Source organism: Typopeltis vanoorti, chromosome 11, assembly GCF_054136105.1.
Source record: "Typopeltis vanoorti isolate ZY-2024b chromosome 11, IOZ_Tvanoo_1.0, whole genome shotgun sequence".
NCBI classification, from domain to species: Eukaryota; Metazoa; Arthropoda; class Arachnida; order Uropygi; family Thelyphonidae; genus Typopeltis; species Typopeltis vanoorti.
The window spans coordinates 70912355-70938786 of record NC_143559.1 but is presented as its reverse complement, the minus strand read 5'-3'; the positions used below and the strand labels follow the sequence as shown (position 1 = coordinate 70938786).

Here is a 26432-nt window from a genome sequence, read left to right as displayed (position 1 = left end):
TTGACAACATTTTTTTTTTCTAAGTTGGTACATCTGTCATAAGCATCCATGTGAAATTGCAAGTCATTCTATCAAGTAGTTTGTTTTATGCAACTGTCTGAAGCAACAGTGTTGTCTGTATCCCTTGAAATGGATAAAATTGAGTATCATGCAGTCTCAAAATTCTTTGTAAAAGAAGGTTTAAAGCCAAAAGAAATTCATTCGAAGTTTATAAAAGTTTATGGGCACTCTTCATTTTCAACAATTAAGAAATGGGCTGCTGAGTTTAAACATGGCCGTACCAGCCTTGAAGATGATCCATGTGAAGGACGTCCAAAAAGTGTAACACCAGAAATCATTGATCAAGTGCACGATATGGTATTGGATGACCAGCAAGTCAAAGTGCATGAAATTGCTGAGACTATGGGCATTTCAAATTAATGTGTAGGATATATTTTGCATGAAGAATTGCAAAATATATCCTAGGGAACCGCGCTTGCTCACAACAGATCAAAAACGCACTCACATGAAAATCTCTGAACAGTGCTTGGAGCGTTTTAGTTCTGAGAATAAAACAGATTTTGTGCATCGATTTATTACTATGGATGAGACTTGGATTCACCATTACACACCAGAATCCAAACAGTGGACAGAAGCCATTGTTCAGTGCCAAAGACGGTTCCATCAGCAAGAAAGGCCATGGCATCGGTGTTTTATGATGCTAAAGGCATTTTGTTTATTAATTATCTTGAAAAGGGTTAAACAATAACTGGGGAATATTATTCCGATCTTTTAACCAGACTGGACAAAAAAATTCGTAAGAAAAGACCCAGTTTGCAGAGAAAAAAAAATCATCTTTCATCAAGACAATGCACCTGCCCACAAAGGTGTTTTGGCAATGAGAAAATTAAGGGATCTGCACTATGAATTGTTGGAACATCCACCCTATTCCCCAGATTTGGCTCCCTCTGACTTCTATATCTTCCCAAAACTAAAACTCTTCCTCAATGGTCAGCGTTTTTCTTCGAATCAAGAGGTGATTGCAGGCTGTAGAGAGGTATTTTGCAGATCTTACTGAGAACCACTACAGGGACAAGATAACAGCACTGGAGCATCGCTGGAATAAATGTACTAGTCTTAAGGAAGATTGTGTTGAAAAATAAAAACAATTTTGAAATTATAAATTAGTTTTTTCATTGTTAGGCCGAGAACTTCAGATCACCCTTGTATATTTAGATTTTGCAAAGGCTTTTGATAGACTGCCACATGACAACCTAGTAGTTAAAATGGAAAAGAAAGGGTTGGATAGTAGATTAATACACTGGATTAGAGATGAGCTGTCTGATAGGTATCAACAAGTTGTGTAAAGGGGATATCCCAGAAGAAGAAAGTCACTAGTGGCATGTCCCAGGGATCTCTTTTATGGCCATTGTTGTTTAATTTGTAAATGACATTTGAAAGGGCTTAAATGATGATATATAGTTGTTTGCAGATAATGCAAAGTTGGGGAGAGTTCTGAGAAGCAGAGCTGATGTACCTTACCTTTGCAAGAGAACCTAAATAGACTGTCTGAATGGGCAACTGTGTGAGAATAGCAGTTTAATGTTGCAAAGCATAAGGTTTTAAAGATCTGGGGATGATGAGATGTTGGGGAGAATTCAGAGACAACTGACTATGTTACAGAACCTAGTGGATAGAAGGAAGAGAATAGACATGATTGAGATGTATAAGTTGGTAAGTGGTAATTACCATATTAACATGGATGAGATTTTTCACAGAATATCTGGAGATTGGGGGAGGGGGGAAACGAGAGGCCATCCCTGGAAGCTGAATAAGGTGGGTGTGAGCAAGGGGATGAGGAATAGATTTTTTGCATAGAGAGGGTGGGTGATTGGAATGCTGAATGAGAGTGTGACATGGACAGCAACATTAAGTGAATTTAAGTTGACTCCATGAGGTTTGTTAATAATAATAACAATTACTCATTCAGTATCCATAACAAAGAATTTCATCATCCCCAGATCTGTAGCATCACCTCACCATATATTTAATCCTATTAGACTCCATTTAACACCAGATAACCTACATAGAACTTATTATTATTGCATTCATGAGTTTCTAACCTGACTCAAATCATCTGATAGTAGTGTATTCCCCCCCCCATCTCTGTCCTTCCTAATATTATACCCTTTATACTATTCCATTTTTCAATCTAACTCATAGCTAAGTTTCACTAATTACAACAGTCTTAGACCATAATATATTCACATCGAGTCAACAAACTCAATCCCTTTATTCCTTATGTTCCTGGCATTTGCATACAGCTATAAGCTACTGCTTGCTTTTTCACATATTTGCAGTCAGCTTAGCACAGTTGGTTTGAAATTCCAGGTTTCAAATTTGTGTGTGTAGTAGGGAAGATTACACGCCCAAATTTCAAACCAAATGAATACAGGGCCACCCTTCCACCCAATTCATAACCATACTAATTAATAGACAGACAGACACACACACACAGTATATATCATGTTTGCATACCTCACCAGCACTTACACATTCACCAAGCCTCCCATAACTGTCTAGTTGTCCCAACACTCTACATTAGGTCTCGCTCTAATAAATGATTTCTGCAGGCTTCTGACCAAATACAGGCCATTCGTCTTTCTACCACTGAATTCACTACTCGCATCCAGAAGCTCATACCCATTTCTTCTACACAGCCTGCATATCAAATCATTTGCTTTTATCATAGCCTTCCTTAACTCAGTATTATCATATCTTAGTATATTACCAAGAATTTTCACTTCCACTCTTCTAGCTTTACCTAGCAAATCCTTTTATATCTGTTAGAAGTCATCAATGGGGACTAGACATGAAGTAACTCAATGCAGAAGTCTTTCTATATGCAAGCAGTAAAATAATGGGTAAAGGAGACCAAAAATAATATAATTTGTCTTGACTAACATAATTTACTTTGTAACCATGCAAAAAAAATTTCTGAAGCAATATTATATCAGTATCTACATGGAGTCAGAAGACTCACCATGGAAAACCCACACTAACGTTTATACACATAATACATATCATGCGTCTCATTAAACACATTCACTATTAGGGCACTAATTCTAGCTATCAAGTCCACTCATTCTCCACTCTTCACACACAAAAAAAATTATTCTCCATACCCTTACTAACCACACAACTTCCAGGGGTGAACCCTAGATCTCTCTATTCAAGAGATATTAAAAAAAAAAAAAATTGTGTCAATCTTATAGAACCTCTTTAATAACTTATAAGTTACTAGCAAGTCCCCTCTTTTCTGCTTATCAACTAAAAATTGCAACCCACACAGCTTCAACCTATCCTCACAGGGAGCATTAGACCTGTCACCAGTCTGGTCACTCATCTCTGCCACCTCTTGATCCCCAAAAAACTCAGGTGACCAAATCTGTGTACAGTAGTCAAAATTCAGACAAATCATAGCTTTATAAAGAGAAATAATAACCTCTTTATCTTTACTTAGTGTGCTTTTCAGCATCCAAATAATTCTTTGAACTATTTTGCCAACTACTGCAATGTCTTCTGAACTTTAACTCTGTCCAACATGACCCAAGTTCCTAGCCTCAATTTCCTATACCATAAATGAGACTCACAGTATCACAAATGATTACATATTGTGCATCACATAATATGTAATCTTTTCAACATAAAATGCATAACCTTACAATTTGTGACATTAAATCAACATCCATTATCCTTTGCCCACAATACCAAATTTATTTAAATCAGCCTGAAGGATATACACATGACCTCTATCACTACTGCCTCCAGAGTTCTGAATCATCAACAACTCAATCTTCTTTAGTCTCTTTCCATCCACTGCTGGATATACCCCCCCCCCCCCCACCTCTCAACTTGGCAGCCGATGTCCATTTCATTTCAAACATTTATAGCAGATAATAATTCCATCTTATTCTCTGATAACCTTTGCTTCTCTTGGTATCCACTCAGTGCTTGATTTTGTCCACTTTCATCTACCAATATGGCCAGTCCATCTATATTTAGATGCTTTACAACACTTTTGCAATACAAGTCATCTCTAATTCTAGTATTTCTTAAACTCTCCTTATTTGTTATCTGAAGCATTATTTTCTCCAAGGCTCTTTGGGCCACATGCAACCTGTCTTCCTGTTTTTTAGTCACTGCACATCTCACTTTCATAGGTAAACAGAGGAATAATGCACTTTTTAATCATACAGGCAAATCTCTTAATATAATATTTAAACAATCAAAACGCTTTGTTTCCTTGTGTGATTCTTCTACTTATTTATCTTGTTTTTTTTCTTAAAACTGACCAAAGTAAATACACTCCTCCACAATTTCAATAGGATTATATAATAATTTTAGTTTGATTTGATCTTAACTCATCAGCTTTGTTTTAATTTGATTTTAATCTTTAATAATCATTTCCTATATCATTAATATACAAATTAAATAGTGGCCCTAGTACAGAACCCACGGTACTCCACTAGTCACCTTCATTCTCCTAGATTCCACTCCACCATATACTACTCTAGTATCATCAGGAATACCACCCATGACACCAGCTTCACATCCATTCCCATTTGCTCCAATATTTGTATTTGTTTCCAATGTAGTATTCTGTCACATACTTTTGCAAAGTCCAGCAGTATCATAGTGTAGCCATTTCCTTTATCTTATTCTCCTATCACTCTTATAAAATGTGAGTAAATACTAAGGCATGAACTACTTTTTATGAAGCCATACTGCCCACTACAGAGATTATAGTTATATCCACCCACTGCTGGATTTTACCTTTATTCAATCATTTTACCAATACTTTTACCACCACTACTGAGATTAATTGGTCTGTAATTTGCTGCTTCTGTCTTGGAGTCATCTTTATGTAATGGAACTATCTTGTCCTCTTTCACTCCCTTGGAACCTTGCCAGAGCTGAAACAAATTAAACAATTTTGTCAAAGGCACTGCCAATTCTCATGCGTTTGCATAGCACACAGGCAAACGAGGAATGCATTCCCACTGATGTATCTATGTTGATATTTTTCAGTATGTTAAACCACTTATAAGAGGCTTGAAGACATTACATGTTTAATTTCCAGGGCAGGGTTTTCAGACCACATCAAAATAAAAATACAAAATATCATCATCATCATCAAATTCCTGCCATGTACCTTCAAGGGGTGTACAGGATATGATAGTACTACATGAAAAATTTACATCATTACTAACTTCCTATCTACAATTTTCCTCCAAATCGGTCTGTTAATTGTCAAGACTCCAACATTATGAGATCTTATATTTCTATCGTCTAAAGCACTTTGTACAGTATCAATCCACCTATATCTTGGTCTTCCTCTGGGTCGTTTTCCTGCCAACCTGGCAGAGAACACTTGTTTTGCTAATCTTTCCTCGCCCATTCTGTTCAAGTGACCATATCACCTTAGATTAGCTCTGTTAACACATTTCTGGATGCAGACAATGTCAAGTTCTTTCCTAATATCCTCGTTTTTAATTTAATATGATATTGCCATTGATGCCATCTGTTCATGCCTCTAATCTTTCTCAGGACTCTCATACCTGCAGTCTCTAGTCTTTGGTCAAGTGTTTTACTTCTGACCCTGCTCTCAGATCCATAAGTTAAAACTAGTTTGAACACTGTCTTGTATACAGCTAATTTAGTATTCCAATTAATTTCTCTCTTATTCCATATGAATTCATTCATTTGACTTCTACTATACCAGCTTTGCTGATTCTGTTGTCTATTTCCATATTTAATTTACTATCTTCACTAAAAATCATGCCTAAGTAGCTGAAATGTTTTACTTGTTCCACAGGTTCCCCATTCAAAACACAGTTGACATTTTCAACGATTCTACATATTTTCATTGTCTTTGTCTTTTTATTGCTGACCTTCATACCATATCTATTACAACAGTTATTTAATTTAGTCAGGGAATCTTGCAGACTTGTAGCAGATTTATTTAGAAGTATAACATCGTCTGCATAAAGCAGATGCATAATACAAAAAAAAAAAAAATATATATATATATATATATATATATATATAAAATAAATAAAAATAGGAGGAAAAAAATCCTTACTTTCAACCATGATGCAGATGTACTATAGGTTTACAAATAAATTTTTCCTCCTGTTCATCTACCTCAAATCGGTCTGCAAAAATCTCCACCAGGATGATACACCCTTGCAAAGTGATCACTCAGCAACAATAATTTTGTCTGCTTTGTCACCTTCCTATCATCAGCAACGATTAGTCATACTTCATTAATAATTCTTCCTCTGACACTCTACACAACAAAAAGATTTACTTTGACCTATTGGCAGACAAAGAAGACCACTTCTTGCATGCCCTTGGTACTGCTCATGAATATGCTAATAACCTTTTTCTTTATATTCCCTCCACTATATATACATTTTTTTCCCTGTTGTATATCTCTACTTATCCATTTAACTTCCACTTAGTTTATCCTCCTAACTATGAATATGCAGTCCGATAATTCTCTCAAACAGCCACTGACTACTTTCCATTCACTCCTGATATTGTTTCCTTATAGCTTAAGTCATGGCACTGCTCTAAACTACCTCCTAAGTCTGTCATAATTTCCAGCTTTCTAATTCATTATAAACCCTTTCTTGACAGAGAATTCCATACATTTAACAAACTCTCAGAACAAGACTGCATGGTCACTTTCCTATGACCAGGGTCAGAGTATCTACTTTAGTTATGGATACATCTGCTGATGCTATTGCTAGATCCAGCACTCTTAAACAACTGGTCTCCTTCATGATATGATGTTTCAGGTAATTATCCCTTCACATCAGTATAAATTCCACTTCTATCCTGCCATGCCCCCTTTCCTTTGTTCCCATAGCTGAAGTTCCATATAACTGCTCAACATGTGCTAAAATGCCAATGCATAGCATCTTCCTATGGATGCCTCCAAGTCTAACATCAACCAATAATATATATTTTGTCATATTAGTCTCTATCACACACGAGATAATCTCAAAATGAACCATCTCTCCAAGCCTTAACTTCTATTTTTGGTGGTTTGAGTTCTTTAGTTATCATCAGCACTAACCCACCTCCTTTCATATTCCATCTATCTTCCCCAAAAATACAATACTCTTTATAATTTATTCCAGTAACAATATCATTTTCTGTCAACCATACCTTGCTGATGCCTATAATTTTCGGCTAAATTAAGCTGACCAATACCCAAAACTCCTCTCCTTTATTATTATTATTACTACCACGTGGCACCTCCAGGGAGTCCAAAGACTCATTGAGGAAGGGCACCTACTCTACAACTCTGTCGCCACCACTCAAACCACTAACTACACCAATGTCATCTACCACTCACCACCACCACTAGTATTTTCACAATCCTTGCCCACAGCGGGATTCGAACCCACATCCTTTTCGCTGGAGAGCAGATACGCTAACCACTCAGCCAGTAAACAAGAGAAAATTATGAATAAAATGGCCTATAATTTTTGAAAAGAATCTATTTCTGATATACTTCTGGTATTCATGTACACGCATTTCGATATACCAAACCCATTCAAGATTTGAAACCTGTAAAACCACTTAACGAACAACACTCTACAAACTCTGAAACCATTCAAATACAGTCCATCAGGCATATACAAGTATTTTTTTATCCATCAAATTCACTCTATACATTTATAAACTGAACACCATTCCTCCTATACAATCTTCTCATTGACTCATTAGTAATTATGGTCCTATAACCTAGTTTCATAAAAGAAATGAACATTCTCCTTAAAAGCAGTCTAAAACAGTTGGCTACAGAATTTGAAAATCATGTAGTGCAGATGTTGAATTAAGGATTCCCTCCACATGGAAGTGTAATGTAACAATCTGAGTTAAAGCTCCATATGCTCTGAAATCTCCACTTCAGAACTATAAATTATGCTTCACATGTCAGTTTTCAAGCTATGAAACAAACTAGCATTTTAAAATAGAAATTACCACAACTGGTTAATCCACTTTCAACTCTTTTCACTTGATGTTATCTATTAAATTAAAACAGATCTTTAATTTAGAAATAAGATCTTTTATACAGGCAAATTACACACGTGATTTGCCTATATATAAATAAAAGGATCCTCATGCAGAAGATACTAAGAGTAATTTATAACCTAGTATTCTCACACCACATTAAAAAGGTAACCATTCTTTAAACATTCTCTTACACCAGAGATTCTCACCTATGGTACGCGTACCACTGGTGGTACGTGAGCCACTGTCTTACTGGTACATCTAATATCTTGAATTAAATATAGTGGTATGCCACTGGAAAAAGTTGAGAACCCCTGTCTTACACTAATAGCTTGAGAAAAACCAAAATATTTGCAATTACATAAGTTGTTAAATGTTTTAATGTGGATGCACATTATTATTTTATTTATTTTTTTGAGAATGATGGCTTGACAAATGTACTCTATTTTTCAGAAGTTTATAGTTACATCAATAGTCAACAAAAATGGAGAGTAAATTTGCTTATAATATATCTGATGGTTTGCAGTCATAATTGCTAGCTTGGTTGGCTGAGTGGATAGTTTGCTCTCTCTCCTTATGAATTCAAATTCCACTACAGATAGTGATTTTTTTTTTTTTTTTTTTTTTTTTTTTTTTTTTTTAAAGAACCAATAGCATAGTGCTGTGGAGAAGGGAGAGGAATTGATGTTTTATTGAAGAGTTGAGGGTGTGTAGTTGCTGGGGAAAAACACTTCATGAGAAAGGACAGAGTCAGATGAAATAAACGAGAGAGGAGAAGCAGGTTTGGTGTTTGCAGTTGGGCTGAAAGATGTTTATGAACACCTTTAGGTGGGCAATGAATTCAGACGTCAGTTGCAATTGGTATTTCTTTGCTTACTGAAGGTCTGAAGTGGCTTAAGTTGTGTTTTGTCTTTAGTATTTCTGAATTATGTAAAAAAATTAAAAATAAAAAAATCCTATGCCCACAATAATAATGTACTGTGGTAAGTTGAAGCCATTAAAGCTGAAGAGGCTAGTATACATGTCTTAATCCAGGGAGCACAGAGGGTGGGGAGCAGATGTTTAGGCAGTAGAGCTTGGCAAGTGTAAGAAGAAGAATGATTGTTATGGGAAAGTTTAACTACAGCAGTATAAGCTGGGAAGAGGAAAATGCATGTAGTAATAAGGGGATGGAATTTCTAGACTTCTTAAGGGACAAATGCCTTAGGCAACATTCAACAGGTTCAAGAGTTTTGGGTTTGGTCATAGTGTGACCATGTGGTTTTGACTTGGAAGATGAATAGAAATGCAGGTATACCAAAGAAAAAGGAATGTATGTGGAATTATAAGGCAGGTGATTATAATAGTCTTAGATATCAACTAGGGACAGTTCCATGGAGGGTAGAATTGGAAGGCCAGGATATCATTAGTGCTTGGGAAAACTGCGAAAGGATATTTATTAGCAGCAATAGTAAGCTGTATTCCATGAGTGAAGAAGCAGACACAATTTGGTGTAAAGTGGATGACAAACAATATCAAACAGGAACTGCAGTTGAAAAAGAGATTATGGAAGAGATATAAGGAGAGAGGTGGAGGGCAAATACACGAAGAATATAAGACACAGGCCAAGAGAGTGACCAGTATGATGAGGAAGACAAAACTGGAATATGAAAAGAGATTGGCACTAAGATCCAAAGAAAATCCTAGAAATTTTTTAGCTATGTAGCCAGTAGGAGGAGAAATGATTGTGGAAGAATGATATTGTGAGATAAAAATGGGAGTGACTGATGCAGAGAACAGTGGAGTTGTTCAATGAGCACTTTATTGATGTATTTCATCCTGGAGAAGAAGGTTTAATACTAGAGGAATAGGGCAGGTTCAGGGTTTAGAGGTGCAAGAGGAGAGTGTGTTCCAAATACCGAGTACTCTGGATACCAGCAAAGCTGTGGGACTGGATGGTATTTCACCATGGGTTTTGAGAGAATGTGCTAAAGAACTGACAGTTCCTTTGACCTGGCTTTTCAATGAAAGTCTGGCTATGGAAAAGGTATCCAAAGAATGGAAGAAGATAAGATAGTGCCATTGCATAAGGTGGTAACAGACTCGAAGTGTCTAATTATAGGCCAGTTGTGTGTCATCAGCAGTTGTTAAGGTCTTAGAGAAATTAGTGAGGGACTATATACAGCATTAGGCAGATGAGGGTAATGCTATTTGTAAGAATCAACATGGATTTGTTAAGGGATGCTCTTGCTTTAGTAATATGGTTGCCTTTTATAATAAAATGACAAGAGCAGTTGATGAGAGAAAGGCATATACTGCCTTTTTTTAGATTTTGCAAAAGCATTTGACAGGGTGCCACATGATAAGCTGATATTTAATTTGCAGCACATGGGTTTAGATGTTGGGTTAATCAACTGGATTCTGGTTTAGCTGTCTGATAGATATCAGAGTTGTGTATGGTGGGGCAATATCAAGGAGGCAGAAGGTTACAAGTGGTGTTCCACAGGGCTCAGTACTGTGACATTATTGTTCAACCTTTATATCAATGACATTGTCAATGGATTGCAAGGTGATATTCAGTTGTTTGTGGATGATGTGAAGCTGAGAAGGGTTATCAGTAATAGTGCAGATGTGGCAGCCCTGCAAGAGGATTTGAATAAACTAGACAGATAGGCAAATGAACGGGAATGTCGGTTTAATGCAACAAAATGTAAAGTCTTGAAGTTTGGGAACCATCAATGAGAGGATGCATACTCAATTGGAGGAGCTATACTGGAGGAAGTAGGGGAGACAAGAGTTCTGGGGGGGTGGTGAGTGATAGAAAACTGAAATTCAGAGAGCATATTGCAAAGGTAGTGAAGGTAACCCAGAGGATTGCTACAATACTGAGAAGGATGCTGACCTGCAGAGATAAAAGTTATTCCGTTGTACAAGATCCTGATCAGACCACACTTAGACTATTGTTCTCAAGTTTGGTCCCCAGGATTTGAAGGGGATAAATTAACTGTGGAAAGGGTACAGAGGCGGTTTAACTGTACAATGTCAGTTACGAGGATCGACTGAGGGAATGTGGATTGCAGAGTTTGGTGGATAGAAGAAAGAGAGGCGATATGATCGAGACAAACTGTTGAGAGGCAGTTACAGGGTAGACATTGGGGAGTTCTTTCGCTTGGTCAAACAGCAGGAAGAAGTGATGATAAGGGGTCATCCCTGGAAGTTACGAAAGGAGGCTGTGAGCAAGAGGGTGAGGAGTGGTTTCTTTGCAGGGAGGGTAGTTGAACCGTGGAATGCATTGCCTGAGAGAGTGGTTAGAGCAGGAATGGTCAATGGGTTCAAGGAGTGGTATGATAAACTTTGTGTTTCCTAAAAACGACCTCCCACGATGAGTCTTTTGACTCCATGGAGGCCTGGATAATAATAATAATAGTGTTCTTTGGCTAGTTCAGTCTGTTCTGCAGAATGGAAAACCCTGCTGCCTCTGCATAATACCATTTAACTCGTATTCAGTTAGAAATACCATTACAAGACAAAATTCAAACCCAGAATTGGATGTGAGCAAATTACATATCAGATTGCTTTATAGCAAATAAGGCAACCCTTTAGCTGCCTTATTTGCTCCCCCCCCCAAAAAAAATTCATTTATTTTTATGCTTTAGGACTGGTAAATGATAATTAGTTATGCAGTCAACATTTTGTTGTGACAAAGTAAACATTCCCCTGTGTGGAATTAATATGATGAGAGAGTGAAACTGAGCTGCAGAGTTGGAACATTAGATTCAATAGCCAGATGGAAGCATTTTGTGCATTTAATTATACTATTTAACTCCATTATGTTCAGTACAAAATAAATATAAGTAACCAAATTTGAATATTCTCCAAATATGATCATTTTTCCCTATAAGAATATTTGATTTTTCTTTTTTTTTTTGGCCAATATTCTCTTTAAAAATAGATATTAATTAGTAATTTAACATTTAATTTTAAATTTTATAGGTCAGTTATAGGGCCTTCTCTTTAACACAAATTACTTAATATTAACTGTTACTCTTTACAATTATGAATTACACCACAGACAGGCTAAGTCATAATACCCTTTATTTTTGTGTAATATATGGAACAATTACATGAAGCAGAAATCCAAAACCACCTTTAAGTTGCAGAACAATAAGTAACTTAATGCAGGACAGCAATGACAGATCAACTGTTCTATTAGTTGTGTAGTTGGTTCTGTTCACCATGGCAACATTTATTAATCAAGTATTGATATGCTGCTGTTTTTTTTTTTTTTTTTTTTAAAAGCAACAGCCTTTTGCCAAGAGCTTTGGAAAAATTCATCTTCATTTGATAAAGAGGTGACGTGATTTTTGGAACACAGGTTGTGTGTGCATCATTAAATGGTATAAATAAAATAAAGAAAAATGGTGTGTAATGCACAAGGCCATTTGTCTACAGTTGGCAACAATTCACAGTACATATAAGCAGGAAACTAAGAATTAAGTGACCCACTTGCAAGTCCTACAAAAAGAGCCATAAAAATTCCTTTTCTAAAAGCCATAGATGTTATCAAGCTTAACATTCTGTAATAGAAAGAGCATTTTGGATAAACATAACCTCATGCTCTGTTAGTATTCCCTGCTAAAGTGGTTTCAAGATCTCTTAAGATCATCAACATGCATCAGGATATGGATCAGGAAGCATGAATGGTCCAGAAGATGCATAAGTGCCAAGGTTTAATTCAGATGGAATTGTTATGCATATAACAAATTATATTTTCCATGACCTTTCTTTATAGAAATGACAAATCACACCTAGGTGTATACCTAGATATGCTCCAATGCTCCCACCATTTGAGTAAGGGGATTTACCACACCTTTACTCTAGAATAAAAAAAAACAGTGCATGAAGTAACTTCATGAATTGTTTTGTGCTTACACTGAGAACAGCTTAAGTTCCCTAGGGCCAACATGAATTGCATTATGCTGAATCACTTCTTAGACATGTTCTGACCTTTACCAAGGTCTCCATTATAAAAATCTAGATCCTTAAGATTATGTACTGCTCTCCCACTGGGTTGAACAGTACATTACACTTGAGGATATCCAAGGTAATTTTGGGGGAAACCAATTTCTCTTAGAATATAAGAAGAAAGTTATTATGAAGTCATATGATGCTCAAAATATTACTGTGTGCACTTATACTACTGCAAAGCAGAAAATGAAGGCAAATTATTTTGTTAAGTAGTCAATCTTTCTCTTCTCTAAAAATTTACTTATTATTACATAACAGCTCTAAGGAGTCCAAGGACTCATCATGGGAGGGCACTACTTGTAATACATCTCACCCTCTCCACTACTACTACTTAATTCTCCTACTAAGACACTACTACCATCAATGTCATCTACTGCCCATCATCAACAGTACTTTTTGTCTGCAAATTACGTTTTCTGAAGGCCTATTTATCTATATGAAGGATGAAATATCCAAGTTTCCAGAAGAGAAAAAAACCTGCTACCTCCATATGAGATTGGCTAACTCACCTTCATTAACTAAAGCATGTTCTCTATTCTTTCATAGTCATTATTAAAATCAAGGAGTTTTTACCCTGCTGCTTTCAATTACTAAATTAATACTGCAAAAACATACACTTCAAAGTGAGTTTCAAGCGAGACAGGGGAGTGTTCATTTCACAAAGCAGAGGAAACTGTTTTTCAATTCTAATTTCTCTAGCTTATCATAGCTGATAAACTGTATTTCTTTCTGAAACCAAAGAAATTTAAAAAAAAAAAAAAAAAAAAGCCCTATCATGGCAGCAATGAGGATAATATTAGTTTTGTGTATATTTGTACATGAAAAATAATTTTTTCGTCTTATATTTAGCTATACTGATTACTTAAGTTTCATTTAATTATTGTTATTTATTATTTTCCTGACCCACATGGAGTCAAGACTCATGCAGGATGAATAATATAAAGCCAAGTTTCTTGGTTGAGACAGGCCATTGAGCAAGGCAAGACCATACAGCAAGGCAAAAGTGAAATAAATATTTTGAATGAATACAGAGTTGTGATTAACCCTCCTACTGGCCAAGGTGGATGAAATAGCCAGCATTTTTCATGGATCAAAACTTCATCGCCATTCTACCTTTTATCAAGTATTTACCCTCTGTCGCCATTAATCCCTTAACTGCAATTTTAGAGCCATTAATGGATTAACTGTGGGTGGAGCAACTTTTGTGTCACTTCACTTTTCATGTACTGTTACTTGGAATTTCCTTTACTGTATTAGGATATTGACAGTTTTTTTTTTTTTTTTCTGCACAATTTATTTATTGTGTCTCTCAAAAATAAAGATGAGTTTCACATCTGCTAAATGACCACAGATCAACCTTTGCAATGAATATATTTAAATAATAGTAAATTTCCTTCACATTGTTGACAGTGTGAATTTTTTTCGCGAATTTTCAAATGTTTGTTTGCATTTAACGTATTTTGTCAAATATTTATATTTTTAAATAACATTTAGTAAAATAAATATGACATTTTGCTTTCTTTCTTTGCAAAGTATCTTTATATGGATCGTCACATTTCAATTTTAGGAACAATTTTTTTTTTTTTTTTTTATGAACAAATTATTATAAACTGCATTACTCGGTTTTCGATCGTGTCTTTTTTAGTATCAAAAATTTATATCCAATGGTATTTTATCAGCTTCTAATTCTGTACACTTTCTTTGCATCTGAAATCAGCTGTTCAGCAGTCTGCTGAAATTGTTCTAAGATTTAGAAATACTATGCTATATTTTCAATATGTAAAACTGTTTATGCATATCACACAAAAGAAAGTTCAGTTGTTATTTTTGTTTCTTTTTTCTTTTTTTTTTTTAAAAAAAAATCTAAATATTGCTACTTTCACTGCTGCTGGTTGCTATTTCTGAAATACATATTAGAAATACTGGACAATAATCCTCTTAGCTGAACACAAGAGAGAAAGTTTCCGTGCTGTCACACTAAATTGTCTCAAGCAAGAATGTTTTGTTTCGTTTTCACTTGTTCAGACATCCTAACACAGAAAAACTGACAATTCCTTTACATGCTGATGCAGTAATTATGCCAAAAATGATATCTTTATTTATAGTGATCAGTTTCACTTTTATTATCGAAAAATTCTAAATTATTTGATACAATTATCTTGAAAAAAGAATTTGAATTTTTTAAGAGAAAAGGCACATATTTGTTACATAATCATTTATTTTTTTGAGTTTGGCAGGGGGGGGGGGGGTATAGACCTATTCAATCTGCAGGCAATCGTTACAAACGTAAATCACTCCGGGAACATACTCATGCAGTTTAGTGTAAAATAGTAGCAAAAGTTTAACTACGTCAATAATATCACATATCTAAACTAGAAGAAAATGTCGTTATATCTGCTGATGTTAGAACTCTTACATAAATATTTTTTCTGGCATGAATTCTCTATCAACTATAATGTAATCAATTTACAGATTTTTGCACTCTTGTATTGACAAAAGAAATATGTGCAGTAATTTCTTCTTTCTACTACAAGAAAAAAACATAATAACAGAAGATGTAGTATTTTCTTTTTCAGAGTGAATTTACAATGTTCTTTCTTTGTGTTTTGAAATGGCAGTGCAAATGATTATTTTCTTACCATTTTTGCCAATAGAAAATCTGCTACAATTATACGAGTGACACTGTACCATTTTCCTCAAATAGGAGAAAAGAAATAATGCAATAATATTGTTCAATCTGTCAAACTTTATTGTAGCGCAAATATTTATTATCAAACTTTGCTGTTTTGTAATAAAAAAAAATGTTTGTGCTACTTTGAAAATTTCTAATCTGTGGCACACGCTGCGTTGAAAATTTAATAGACAATGTTTCGGAAAACTGTATTCTTATTTACAAAAAAAAAAAAAAAAAATCTTATAATAGGCATATTTGAAATCTGTGAATTATTTTCGAAATATGATTTTGAACAAAGATAACATAATCAAGAACATCGGCAGCCAGTTTTTTTTTTTTTTTAAATAATATTTCAAATAATTATCGTGAATTTATTTTTTTGAAAACAAAGAAAATGTTCTGTCAAGTGCTTCTTATCCATGTTCTTTCAACAGGTGTATTGAATTGTATCCAGATTTAGCTGGACATGTATATATATACACACGTCCTGGCCGGTTGGAGGTCATTAGGATATGAGATTGTTTGAATAACAAGTCAGCTAATACAGAAAACGGAAGAAAAACAGTACAGTACAATCAAGTGTTGTAATTAAAAAATAATAATAAAGGCAGAATATGCTTCAACACCATCTTAAAGATGAAACATTTAAAAAATTAAAAATGAAACAAGGTTGAATAAATGAGTAATTGAAATTTTCTATACAAATAGCACTGATGAATAAACTGCTACACATGTGTTATTCTATAGTCATTCTGTGCTGGCCTGATAAAAGAAAAAAAATCACTTTTGTTGATAAATGAAGATAGATTTATTGCAGCTACTATAATCAAAAAAAAATTTTTTTTTGGAATTACAAAAAATCATTAACACTTCTTTCAGAGTCCCTCCATTCACAATTGTTTATATTCTGCTGTATTTTCATAGGCATCAATTCAACTGATCTAGCATTTTATATTGACTTCTCATAACCTGTTCTTAACCCTTCTCAATTCAAATGATCCATTTTTTTGATAGGTAACAAAGTCAAAACTTTATTTCAAATTAGTTTGTTTGCTCTGAGTAATTTTTTTTCACTTATTGGTGTACCATATGGTTGTTTCACATGCAGAATCTTTATGAGGGGGGGGGGGGAACTGTATCTGAAGTTTTTTTTTTTTTTTAATTAAATTACATAAAAGCACCTTCGCTTCCTGTGTTGTTGTGCACAGAACAGTGCAAATTCTTTCCAGTTCTGGCATAATCCCTCCCCCCCCCCCCTAATGTGTGGTGTATTTGATTATTATCTTAGTTTTGTGTACATGAAAACAATTTTTTTTTCTTATAATATATTTAGCTATATTGATTACTTAAGTTTCATTCAATTATTGTGTTATTCTAAAAGTTCTTATGACTTTTCATAATGTCTACAGTAACTAGGTTTAACAATAGCTATATCTGCACCTCACACAGCATTGATGTGTTATAGATTCTTGTACATGTGTGATAAACAAAACAGCTGCTCAACATCCCTTAAGTCAATCAAGCACACTCATCCAAAGCTGCTATTTGTTTCATTCTTCACCTTAATTCTATGGAAGTCTTCCCCCCCCCTCATTCTTTTAAGGCAATTAAAAATTTTATATCTGAAGGAATTCAAAAAAACAAACACAACTGGCAAATGAATTCTTGTAACTCACCACTAAGTAGTAATTTGGTAAAGAATTATTCAAATTAAAAACATATTGAATATCTTTTCAAAAGCTGCCATTTGTTCTAGCTTGATGTGAATGAAAACTGAGAAGCAAAAACAGAGAGATGAACTGTTCGGCATTAAATTGTAAACTATTACTCACAAAGAAACTTACAAATATACTGCAGAACAAAACATGCAAAGAATTATTAATCCAAGTCATATCAAGTGATTTGGTAAAATCCCTAGACAAATAACCGACAGCATTACTCTTCTATATAACTGCAACATTTTACAAATATTAATTCAATGATCAATATTTCAAATATCTGACATAAGGAAAATGGTTAATGTGAAACTTCCCTCACTCATGCTCAAACAAATTATACAACTATGAAAAAAACTACATGAAAGTAATAGACTCCACCAAGGATGAATATATAAGTATAATCAGATGTCTGTAATATAAGAACTCCTACATAAAAAAAAGAAAACATTTAATGAGTCTAAAGATGAATTCCTTATTTTATCAAACTTAACTGGTCATTAACCTAACAATGTTTTGTTTATCTTAGGTCAAAAGAGGGAGTACAAATTTATATCAGAAGTTAGTAAATGATTATTACTATTTGCTAACTACATAGTCAACTCCAAACACAGAAATAAAAACTAATTGAAGCAACCTTGCCTGTCAAAGCAATTTTAATTTTCAGAGAAATGTAAAACCACTGCAATCTACATAATTCCATCAGGAGTGAAGAAAAAATTAAAATGAGGATATACTAAAGTTTTGTATTCTGTATCTCGCAGAGAGGAAGAATGTTAATCTCACTATATACAAAGAAGAAAACTGATATCTTCTCAAAGCAAAAACTTCAAACATACAATAAAGGCCAATGGATGAAAAATATGCACCAAGGTTTTTCTTTCTTTAATACATTACGTAGAACAGTGGAGCAACATTTCAGATGCATGCTTTATATATATTTGCATATCTAAGTATAATGGAACAACAACAAAAAAAATTATTTAAACAGAAAACTATAAAACTGCTTACTGGGCCTGGCATGACTACAGATGGTCATTCACTGGTATTACAGGAATGCCGTTTTTTATGTTGTTGAGAAAGGCTCGTTTTGAAGGGGGGGAAAATAATGCATCCACCTTGATATGATACGTATCCAAGAAGAATGAAAGGCCCTATCAATCAATAACCCATTAGGTTTTCGAATATTAGTTTCATTCGCTTTTATTTATTTATTTTTTCCCCTAGAGGAAGAAACTTGATATGTCAAATCCACGATTTGAAAAAATGCAAGGCAGTTAACAGAGATAAATCCATTATTAATAATCCGAGAATCTGAAAACACTGAAGATTTAACTACAAACTACAGCACAGTAACAAGGCATTAAAGTCAAGTCATAGCAGAAAGGTAGAGCATACTACAAAATTTCAGAGAACTGCCTGTGAGAGGGTACACAAGTAAAAAGAGCCTCCGTGAGCACACAACGTTGCATCCAACTATCTTTACGGTTCCATAATTAGTAATGAAACAGAGGTGGAACGCTGAAAGTGGGTGCCTCTACGATTTCATTAGATGGGAGCTCGGGCAACGGCAAGCCTGTCAAGAGGCTAGTTCCAAATTTGTACAGACAGCTTCCAAAATTAACTTCAGAAGTAAACCAACATTAAGCGTAAGAGAAAGACCTGAGCATTGAACGTCAGAGAAGTCAACAGTACAAGATTCAAACTTGTCGCTGCCATTTCAGTCCACACTTTATTCTCAGAAAACAAATGTGTTATCACACAAAGCCATACAAAAGTGTTATACTGGATTAACATGTAAGCTTAACAAAGCTAATCATAAATTCTTTCGAAAAATATATTCCTTATGAAATTTGATGTCAAGGATGAAATTATTCAGTTCATAATGGATTTATTTTAGCAGTAAGTTCTTTGTGTTACACATGAGTATATTATTTCAAATCAGCTACGGAATTACTAGTAGTTTTAATTATGCATTAAATAACTTACTTACCATTTTCAAATCGTATAATTCAAGTACAGCTTGTTTATATTTTAATAAGTAATACAGATTGGTCTAACCGGCGTCCTTTCAAAAAGAAAGGGTGGTACACTGCCGACACACAACAAGGAACTTATATTCTTACGCAGAAAAAAATATATCGTCGTTCTTTTTGAACACACGATTGGAGAGGTTCAAGGAGCGTCACTGAATGATAGCGAAAAAAGACCAATAACATCTAATATTACAAGTAACGATGGAAATAACTTTCCTAATCTATAAAACCAGAAAAACTGTTAATTTTCCTGATATAGCTCCTCGCTTGTTTGAAGGATGAATTTCAAATACAGTGACCACGAAATCTGATACTGCAATAAAAGAATACTACGGACTATGTTATGATCGTGGTTTAATCCGCTATGAAATCAGGGTTAGATGACTCACAGGCAGTTACACTCTGTAGAATGGCGTTGCTTCATGGTACGTTGATTGTGTTATAGCCCAATCACGAAAGGAAGATTGGATGTATTGCCTTTTTTGGAAAAGATAAACTGATGATTATTACACAAAGTTTCTTCAATAATTGAATTCTGGAAATTTACTGACTGAGATATTCCTTACTCGGTGCAAAGTGTAAAACAATAAGTAATAAAATAGTTTTCTCAAATATAATCTATATCACAGTATGTTTTGTGATATAGATTATATCACAAATGTCAGTGTCGAAAACTTCCACAATAGTCAATAGATAAAAAGTAATTTATTTCTTAATGAGAGAGCTAGGAGCAAATGTGACAAGCCAAATCCCAGATGATTGGTATGTTAATAAGTCTAAGCTTAATTTTCTAACCTGCACAATCATCGTTTACAATACCACCTCAATAATCAGACTGCAATACCTCTAAACAGATTCCGATTTTTCAAGGATCCAAAGCCTTGTATGAGGGGATTAAATTTTTTTTAAAAAAATTCAGAGTCCATAGTGATGGATTACGTCTTTTAATTAGTTCGTAGAAATATAAGTTTTGAATATATATACATAAGATTATAAAACTGAACAAAATTTTACAATAAATATTGTATAAAAAAAAAAAAGAGCTAAAAACCAAATGTTAACCTGTACTAGAAGAGCAAGCCTTTTCATTACTTCTTTGGCAATTTTATTAAACCCACTTGAGCTCCCCCCCCCTCCCGCCACAGATTACTAACTTTCATGTTTTGGATGAATCTGCCTATTTTTTGCGATGAAAAACGAGCTTTAGGAGGAATAAATGCAGGGCCCAGCAACTTAACTGCATTGTTGTAGAAGTATTGCACTGAGGCATTAATGGTAGTTACATTAATGCCTTAGAGGAACGCATGGTCTCTGTTAATCTGCAGCTAAAATTTAAGGATGTGCGGTAGTATTAAACCTGGTATCCCATCTTCTCTTTCGTTAATGACCTGTCACGGCCAAGTAATTTGGCTTCTCAGAAATTTTATTACTGTTTATGACATGGCGGTTAATCCTATCGGCATTTTCTACTGTGTCTGTAAACCGTGTGTGCCGGTTTGCCTACTGTGTAGGACGAAAAAACCCGAGTTTCTGGGAGAGAAAAAACCTTGCCAAGCCGGCACTGAGACTAGCGAACTCACCATCACTTGAAAAACTCTGCTAAAGGTTATTCACATTCTGACAAGTTCGACCCTAGTACTTCCAGCTCTTAAACCTGACATTAAAATCGAAATGTTAAATTCAGATAATTTTATGTTTCTAAATATGCTGATATTCAATGAAAGTCATCAAGACTCTTTAAACAAATGCAACCATTATAACAAATTTCATAGGAAAATCAGCGCTAAAAACAAAAAAACCTATGAATATAGAAAAGAGCATGGAAAATACCAATACATTATCAATGAAATAAGTACAATATTTCAGATATGATAGTCACAATTTTTAGTGAAGGTGACAAATTAGATATTGAAATATATATCAGAAGAGGCAACGCCGCTTTGTTTGAGAGCAATAAATAAATTGATAGGTAATAAACGAAAAGGAAATTAACCAACACACGAAACTAGCAGTATTCAAGAAAGCATTAAAACAAATTTTAACTTATGGGTTGAAAATAAAATAGTTGGTCGAAGTCCAGAGACAGCAGATTAGAGCATAAAAAAATTAAGAAAATGAACAGATGACATTAATAGTAGCAGAATCATATTCAAAATGAAGACATGACATTCTTAGAAATGCACAAACCATTCCTAGTATTTAATGTGTGAGAAGGGCTAATTTCAGATGCCATGGTCTTTTAAAAGTGATACAGGAAAGCATAGTAAAAAATATGATGTTTGATGTCAGCAAAAAGATCGAGAGGATGATCAGAATCTAATGATAAGCTAAAAGTGTTCTACAAAACCAAAATATAAGATTTGACAAAATTGGAGTCCTAACAAATGAGAGACTATTCCGAGTGGAACTCCTGATAGGAAGAGTTAATAACAATGTAAACATAACCATACGTACTGTCATGATATCCTGTATGTTCCTTCCCCTTGGGTACATATCAGAAATTTAACGGTAATGATGCTGATAATCAGGATGCAATCTGAAGAAGAGAGAGAGATCGATTCCTGTCTAGAGATTTCAAAACTATGACAAGTATCAAAAGTTTATTTTTTTTGTGTGAGCAATAATGTGAGATTTGTATTGAAAAATAAAGTATTGAAATTAACCACATCAAAGAATGGTTTGCAGATCGGTAATTAGACTTGCAGGTGTTGATATTCTGGACGTTTTAGCTCATTTTTAGTGACACGTTTGTCAAATAAAAAGACGAGTGTGTCATCGGCAAAGCTGTACATCGAATATGCAGTGAACTGGATCTAGTTGTCGATATGTATATAGAGGGAAGCGAGTAGGCGAAAGAACAGAGCCATGTGAAACTTCACATTAGTTGCAAAGATTGAGAATAAAAATTCATCTACCATCACAATGTGGATCGAGTCAGACGGCTGTAAAGAAGGGAAAGGATTTTCATCCCTCAAAACAGGTAAATGGGTCCCGTGGAAAAAAATGCACGCACGCACGCACACACACACACACACACACACACACACACACACACACACACACACACACACACACACACACACACACACACACACACACACACACACACACACACACACACATATAAACACTTGCCCTTGGAGAGGAGCACCGGAAGAGTGGTGTGTCGGCTACATTAATTCAACGTGACCAATAACCCGAGGATTCTACCACAGCATAGGACACAATTCTTAACAATGTCAATATAATGTTCGATGCTATTTATTTTATTTTATTTTATTTTTTTTTTTGAGCGCTAGGACGAGGGGCTTAACCAAGAGAATAATCATACCATAATATTAGCCTCTCCATATTTAATACAGTACATTAAGACGCTACGCAAGTCAAGGAGAAAGACAGAGCGAGAGAGGCAACGAGTATTTGTAATTTCATGCCATAACTTTTCAACAGTGTCTATCCAATCACAGGAGAGTTATGCACCACACAAGTCAAAACCAAAGGAATTGCTTGGAGTGGGCTTACATAATCGCACTTCTTAGGATACATAAGTTATAGATCATTGAGTGTGCAATGATCTGACCCAAACCACGACAGCTGCAGACACTCTGAATTCCTAGTTGAACTTAGATGATCTCATTGAAATGCAGTCATATGAACTATTTGATGACTAACGTAGACATAGCAGTCTCTAATATTAAGTTCCTAAAATCTTACCTTAAATCTATGCTTAAGTCTACGGCAGTCCTTCATGAAAATGAGAACACTATTCTGCAATAAAGACCTAAACATGGAAGTCAGATGCCGAATGCTGAAATGCTACGTGTGGTCTATTCTGCTCTATGGAGTTGAAACATGGACATTGAAGGCGACAACCATCAAGAAAATCGAAGCCTTTGAGATGTGGCTATACAGAAGAATGCTAAAGATATCATGGACAGAAAAAATTACCAATGAAGATGTCTTAAAATACATTGGCAAAGCTAAACATCTTGTACAAATAATCAAGAAACGAAAAACATCATATCTTGGACACATCATGAGAAACAGCAAATACCAACTTCTACAAACTATTTTGGTAGGAAGAATTGATGGCAAAGGAACTAGAGGAAGAAAAAGAATATCATGGTTTGACAACATCAAGACGTGGACAGGAAAGAGCAGTGCACAACTGCTCAGATTAACACAAGAGCGCAGTTTGTTCACCAAGATGGTCGCTGACCTTCGATAGAAGATAGCACAATAAGAAGAAGAAGAAGAAATCTATGCTCATCACAGCCAGCGTTGAGTTTTAGATATAAAAGCGAAGGTTGGATATTTTATGAGGTATTAGTTTGGTCGATCTGGGATAAACGTTTGAAAGTACGGGAGCCCTACTTTACAGACTGAAAACAAGGAACTTTTTTGATTTTCATTAATCAGGACAGCGACTTCACACCGAAGAATAAAAATCACCTATTACCTACACTCCTAGAGATATTTACACACATCGAATTATGGCTGAAGTAAAGATGAAGCAAGTCTATGAAGTTAGCAAATTATGTCTGGTAATGTGCGTTCTTCTTTTAGCTGTTTTGAAGGATGAAATCCTACGTTGCTGGGAAATCAAGCTATTGGTAATATATCAGGAGACTGATGTATAACTTCTGCCACATGGTTTGTCAAATATATGAAGGCTTTGAGAAAAGAGTGAAGTAAGTAAGATGATAATGCCTAGAAAAATACCAAGGCTCTTCATTTGAAGTAAGGTCAGGTCTGAAACTTGTATGAATTGTGCATAAAGCATTCTGAAATGATGTTCAAAAATGGGTGGCATGTAGTCTAATTTTCTAAAAGCTCTTCAGACCTTATCTCAGCATATAAAAAATTAGGTAATAAGCAAGCGATCTGTACAGCAGTATTAAACAAGCATTACCTTGATTAGATGGAATTTTTTCCAGTATATGTCTATTGGTTGCTTTAAAGCATGTGCCATGAGTTAAATATATGTAGCCATGTATTTAATACATGGCTACATATCATATCAATAATAAACTGCATTTTGCAAAGATACTATTCTATACCCGCTTTTATATATGTTCATTTATACAATTTCCAAACATATTCATTGAGGTCATTGAAGAAAACAGTGAGATGAAGGCTTTTCCAAATAATAGAATGAAACTGGAGGACAATTAGTTGATTCAGCAGATTTTAAAACAGACTGTGAATGGACGTTCTGGTTTTCACAGGTGGCTGATGATCTTTATCTTCTACTGAAGTTCTGCTAAATAGTGTCTAAGAAATTATGCATTGAAAAAGCATAAGACAGAAACAGAACGTCAGTGCGTAAGTGATGGAATGAGCAAGCGAGAGAGGTAATCTATTAATCAGTCTGCCCTCTTCTGGAGAGCTTGACCATCTTTAAGCTTCAAATAATTGTGTACCATAAGATCTGTCAGATGAAGATGAATGGTATGTACTGTTATCAGGAAAGCAACAGATAGGATTTGGGGTTAGTCAGAAAACCAGTTAAGAAATTTAAGAAGAAACCACACACCATGGCATGCAGCGACGATAGAGAAAACTAGCGACTAAATTGCAAAAGATGGAAGCCCAGTCATAAAAAAGTTTAATAAGACGGCCTCTGTTCCAAACACGATCAAATGTCCTTTAAATGCTAACAGCAACTACATGAATTTCTAATCTTCCAATGGCTTGTTTAATGGAAATCTACATTGTTAGTCACTAACCAGCTGATAGGCCTTCAGAAATGGATGAATTTTGCAAATGATGGCGCAGTCACATTTTCCAGACAACTGAAAGAAGACAGCGGATTGATAATTCCATGGCTGATTTTAATCTTCCTCTTTAGGCAGAGGGATTTGATTAAAGCTTGCTTTCACAGCTAGGGTATGTATTTGACAAGCATGAAAGAATGTAAAAATGATAAATGAAATAATTACGGAGTACAATACTATCAGGACTGATAGTACTTGTTTGTATCCATGCTATTCGAATTCTCCTGATTTCTGGTAGTTACAGGCAAGCACGTTTGTCAATAAAAAGATAAACCGGTCAGTAGAACCCATGCAATTTACAGACAAATACTTATAGGCTATCCATATTATCCTGGAGTTATGGTTACGAAATCCAAGGTTACTTGAAGAGTCGTGGGCGCTGAAGTGCCAGTTAGAACCACTGATGATGATTCTTCGAAGTCACCAGGAATCATCGATTCAGCAATCGTTAACTGCCAAGAATGACTGACCAGCTATCTACAGATTTCAAAAAGTTGGGGTTAAAGGAACTTCTGGGTGGGGGATAAAATGCATTGGAAGATTTAGTTATTTTACCTTAGGAAAAGTATGTACTGTAATACTAGGTTGTGATCAAGCAACTGATATTAAGATACTAAGTATTCATCAACAGTACAGTAAGGAGAGTATGAAGCGCCTGTGGGAAGTGTCTAACATGAGCCCCCCCCCCAACCTAAAAATAAAAAAAAGTTTGAAAATTTTAAATGTAACAAGTTAAATTTTACTAAATGCAATATGTTGAATACTTACTATTAACCCAATCAAAATGAGTTACAGTTTGTTGCAGAATTTGTGTGTCTAAAGCGGCGTATTGCCGAATTATATTTTAAAATATATTATATTTTAAAATATAATATAAAATAACGGACTTTTATATCTATTTATTTATTTTTATTTTTTACATTTTGCGCCCCAAACCTAGTTGCGCCCGTAGCGGGCGCCTCTTTGCCACACCCTTGTTACGGCACTGTTCATCAGTTAAACGATTGTTTCAGTCATAATGGCCACCTTCATTAAATAAGAAGTATTGAGCAGGTGGTTTATTATTAGGTACATCCTCAAACAATCCAGTGCTTCGTAAGAGACTGTCACAACAGTTAAATGATGAAAAAAAAAAAGAAAAAAAAAAGAGAAA

The 26432-nt window shown here is 34.9% G+C and overlaps 1 protein-coding gene across 2 annotated transcripts in view; it reads right to left on the bottom strand.

The window, feature by feature from the left end:
• Positions 1-19778, bottom strand: part of LOC150101715 (cofilin/actin-depolymerizing factor homolog) — a 68619-nt gene extending 48841 nt beyond the window's left edge. Inside the window, exon 1 of one of the 2 annotated variants that reach the window (XM_090400405.1) lies at positions 19460-19778. In XM_090400405.1, coding sequence (XP_090256531.1) covers positions 19460-19462 — 3 coding nt within the window. In that variant the 5' untranslated portion in view covers positions 19463-19778. Of the gene's footprint in view, positions 1-18477; positions 18918-19459 lie in introns of those variants that run through there. The other variant, XM_090400404.1, reaches the window with a different exon arrangement.
• Positions 19779-26432: the final 6654 nt, after the last annotated feature.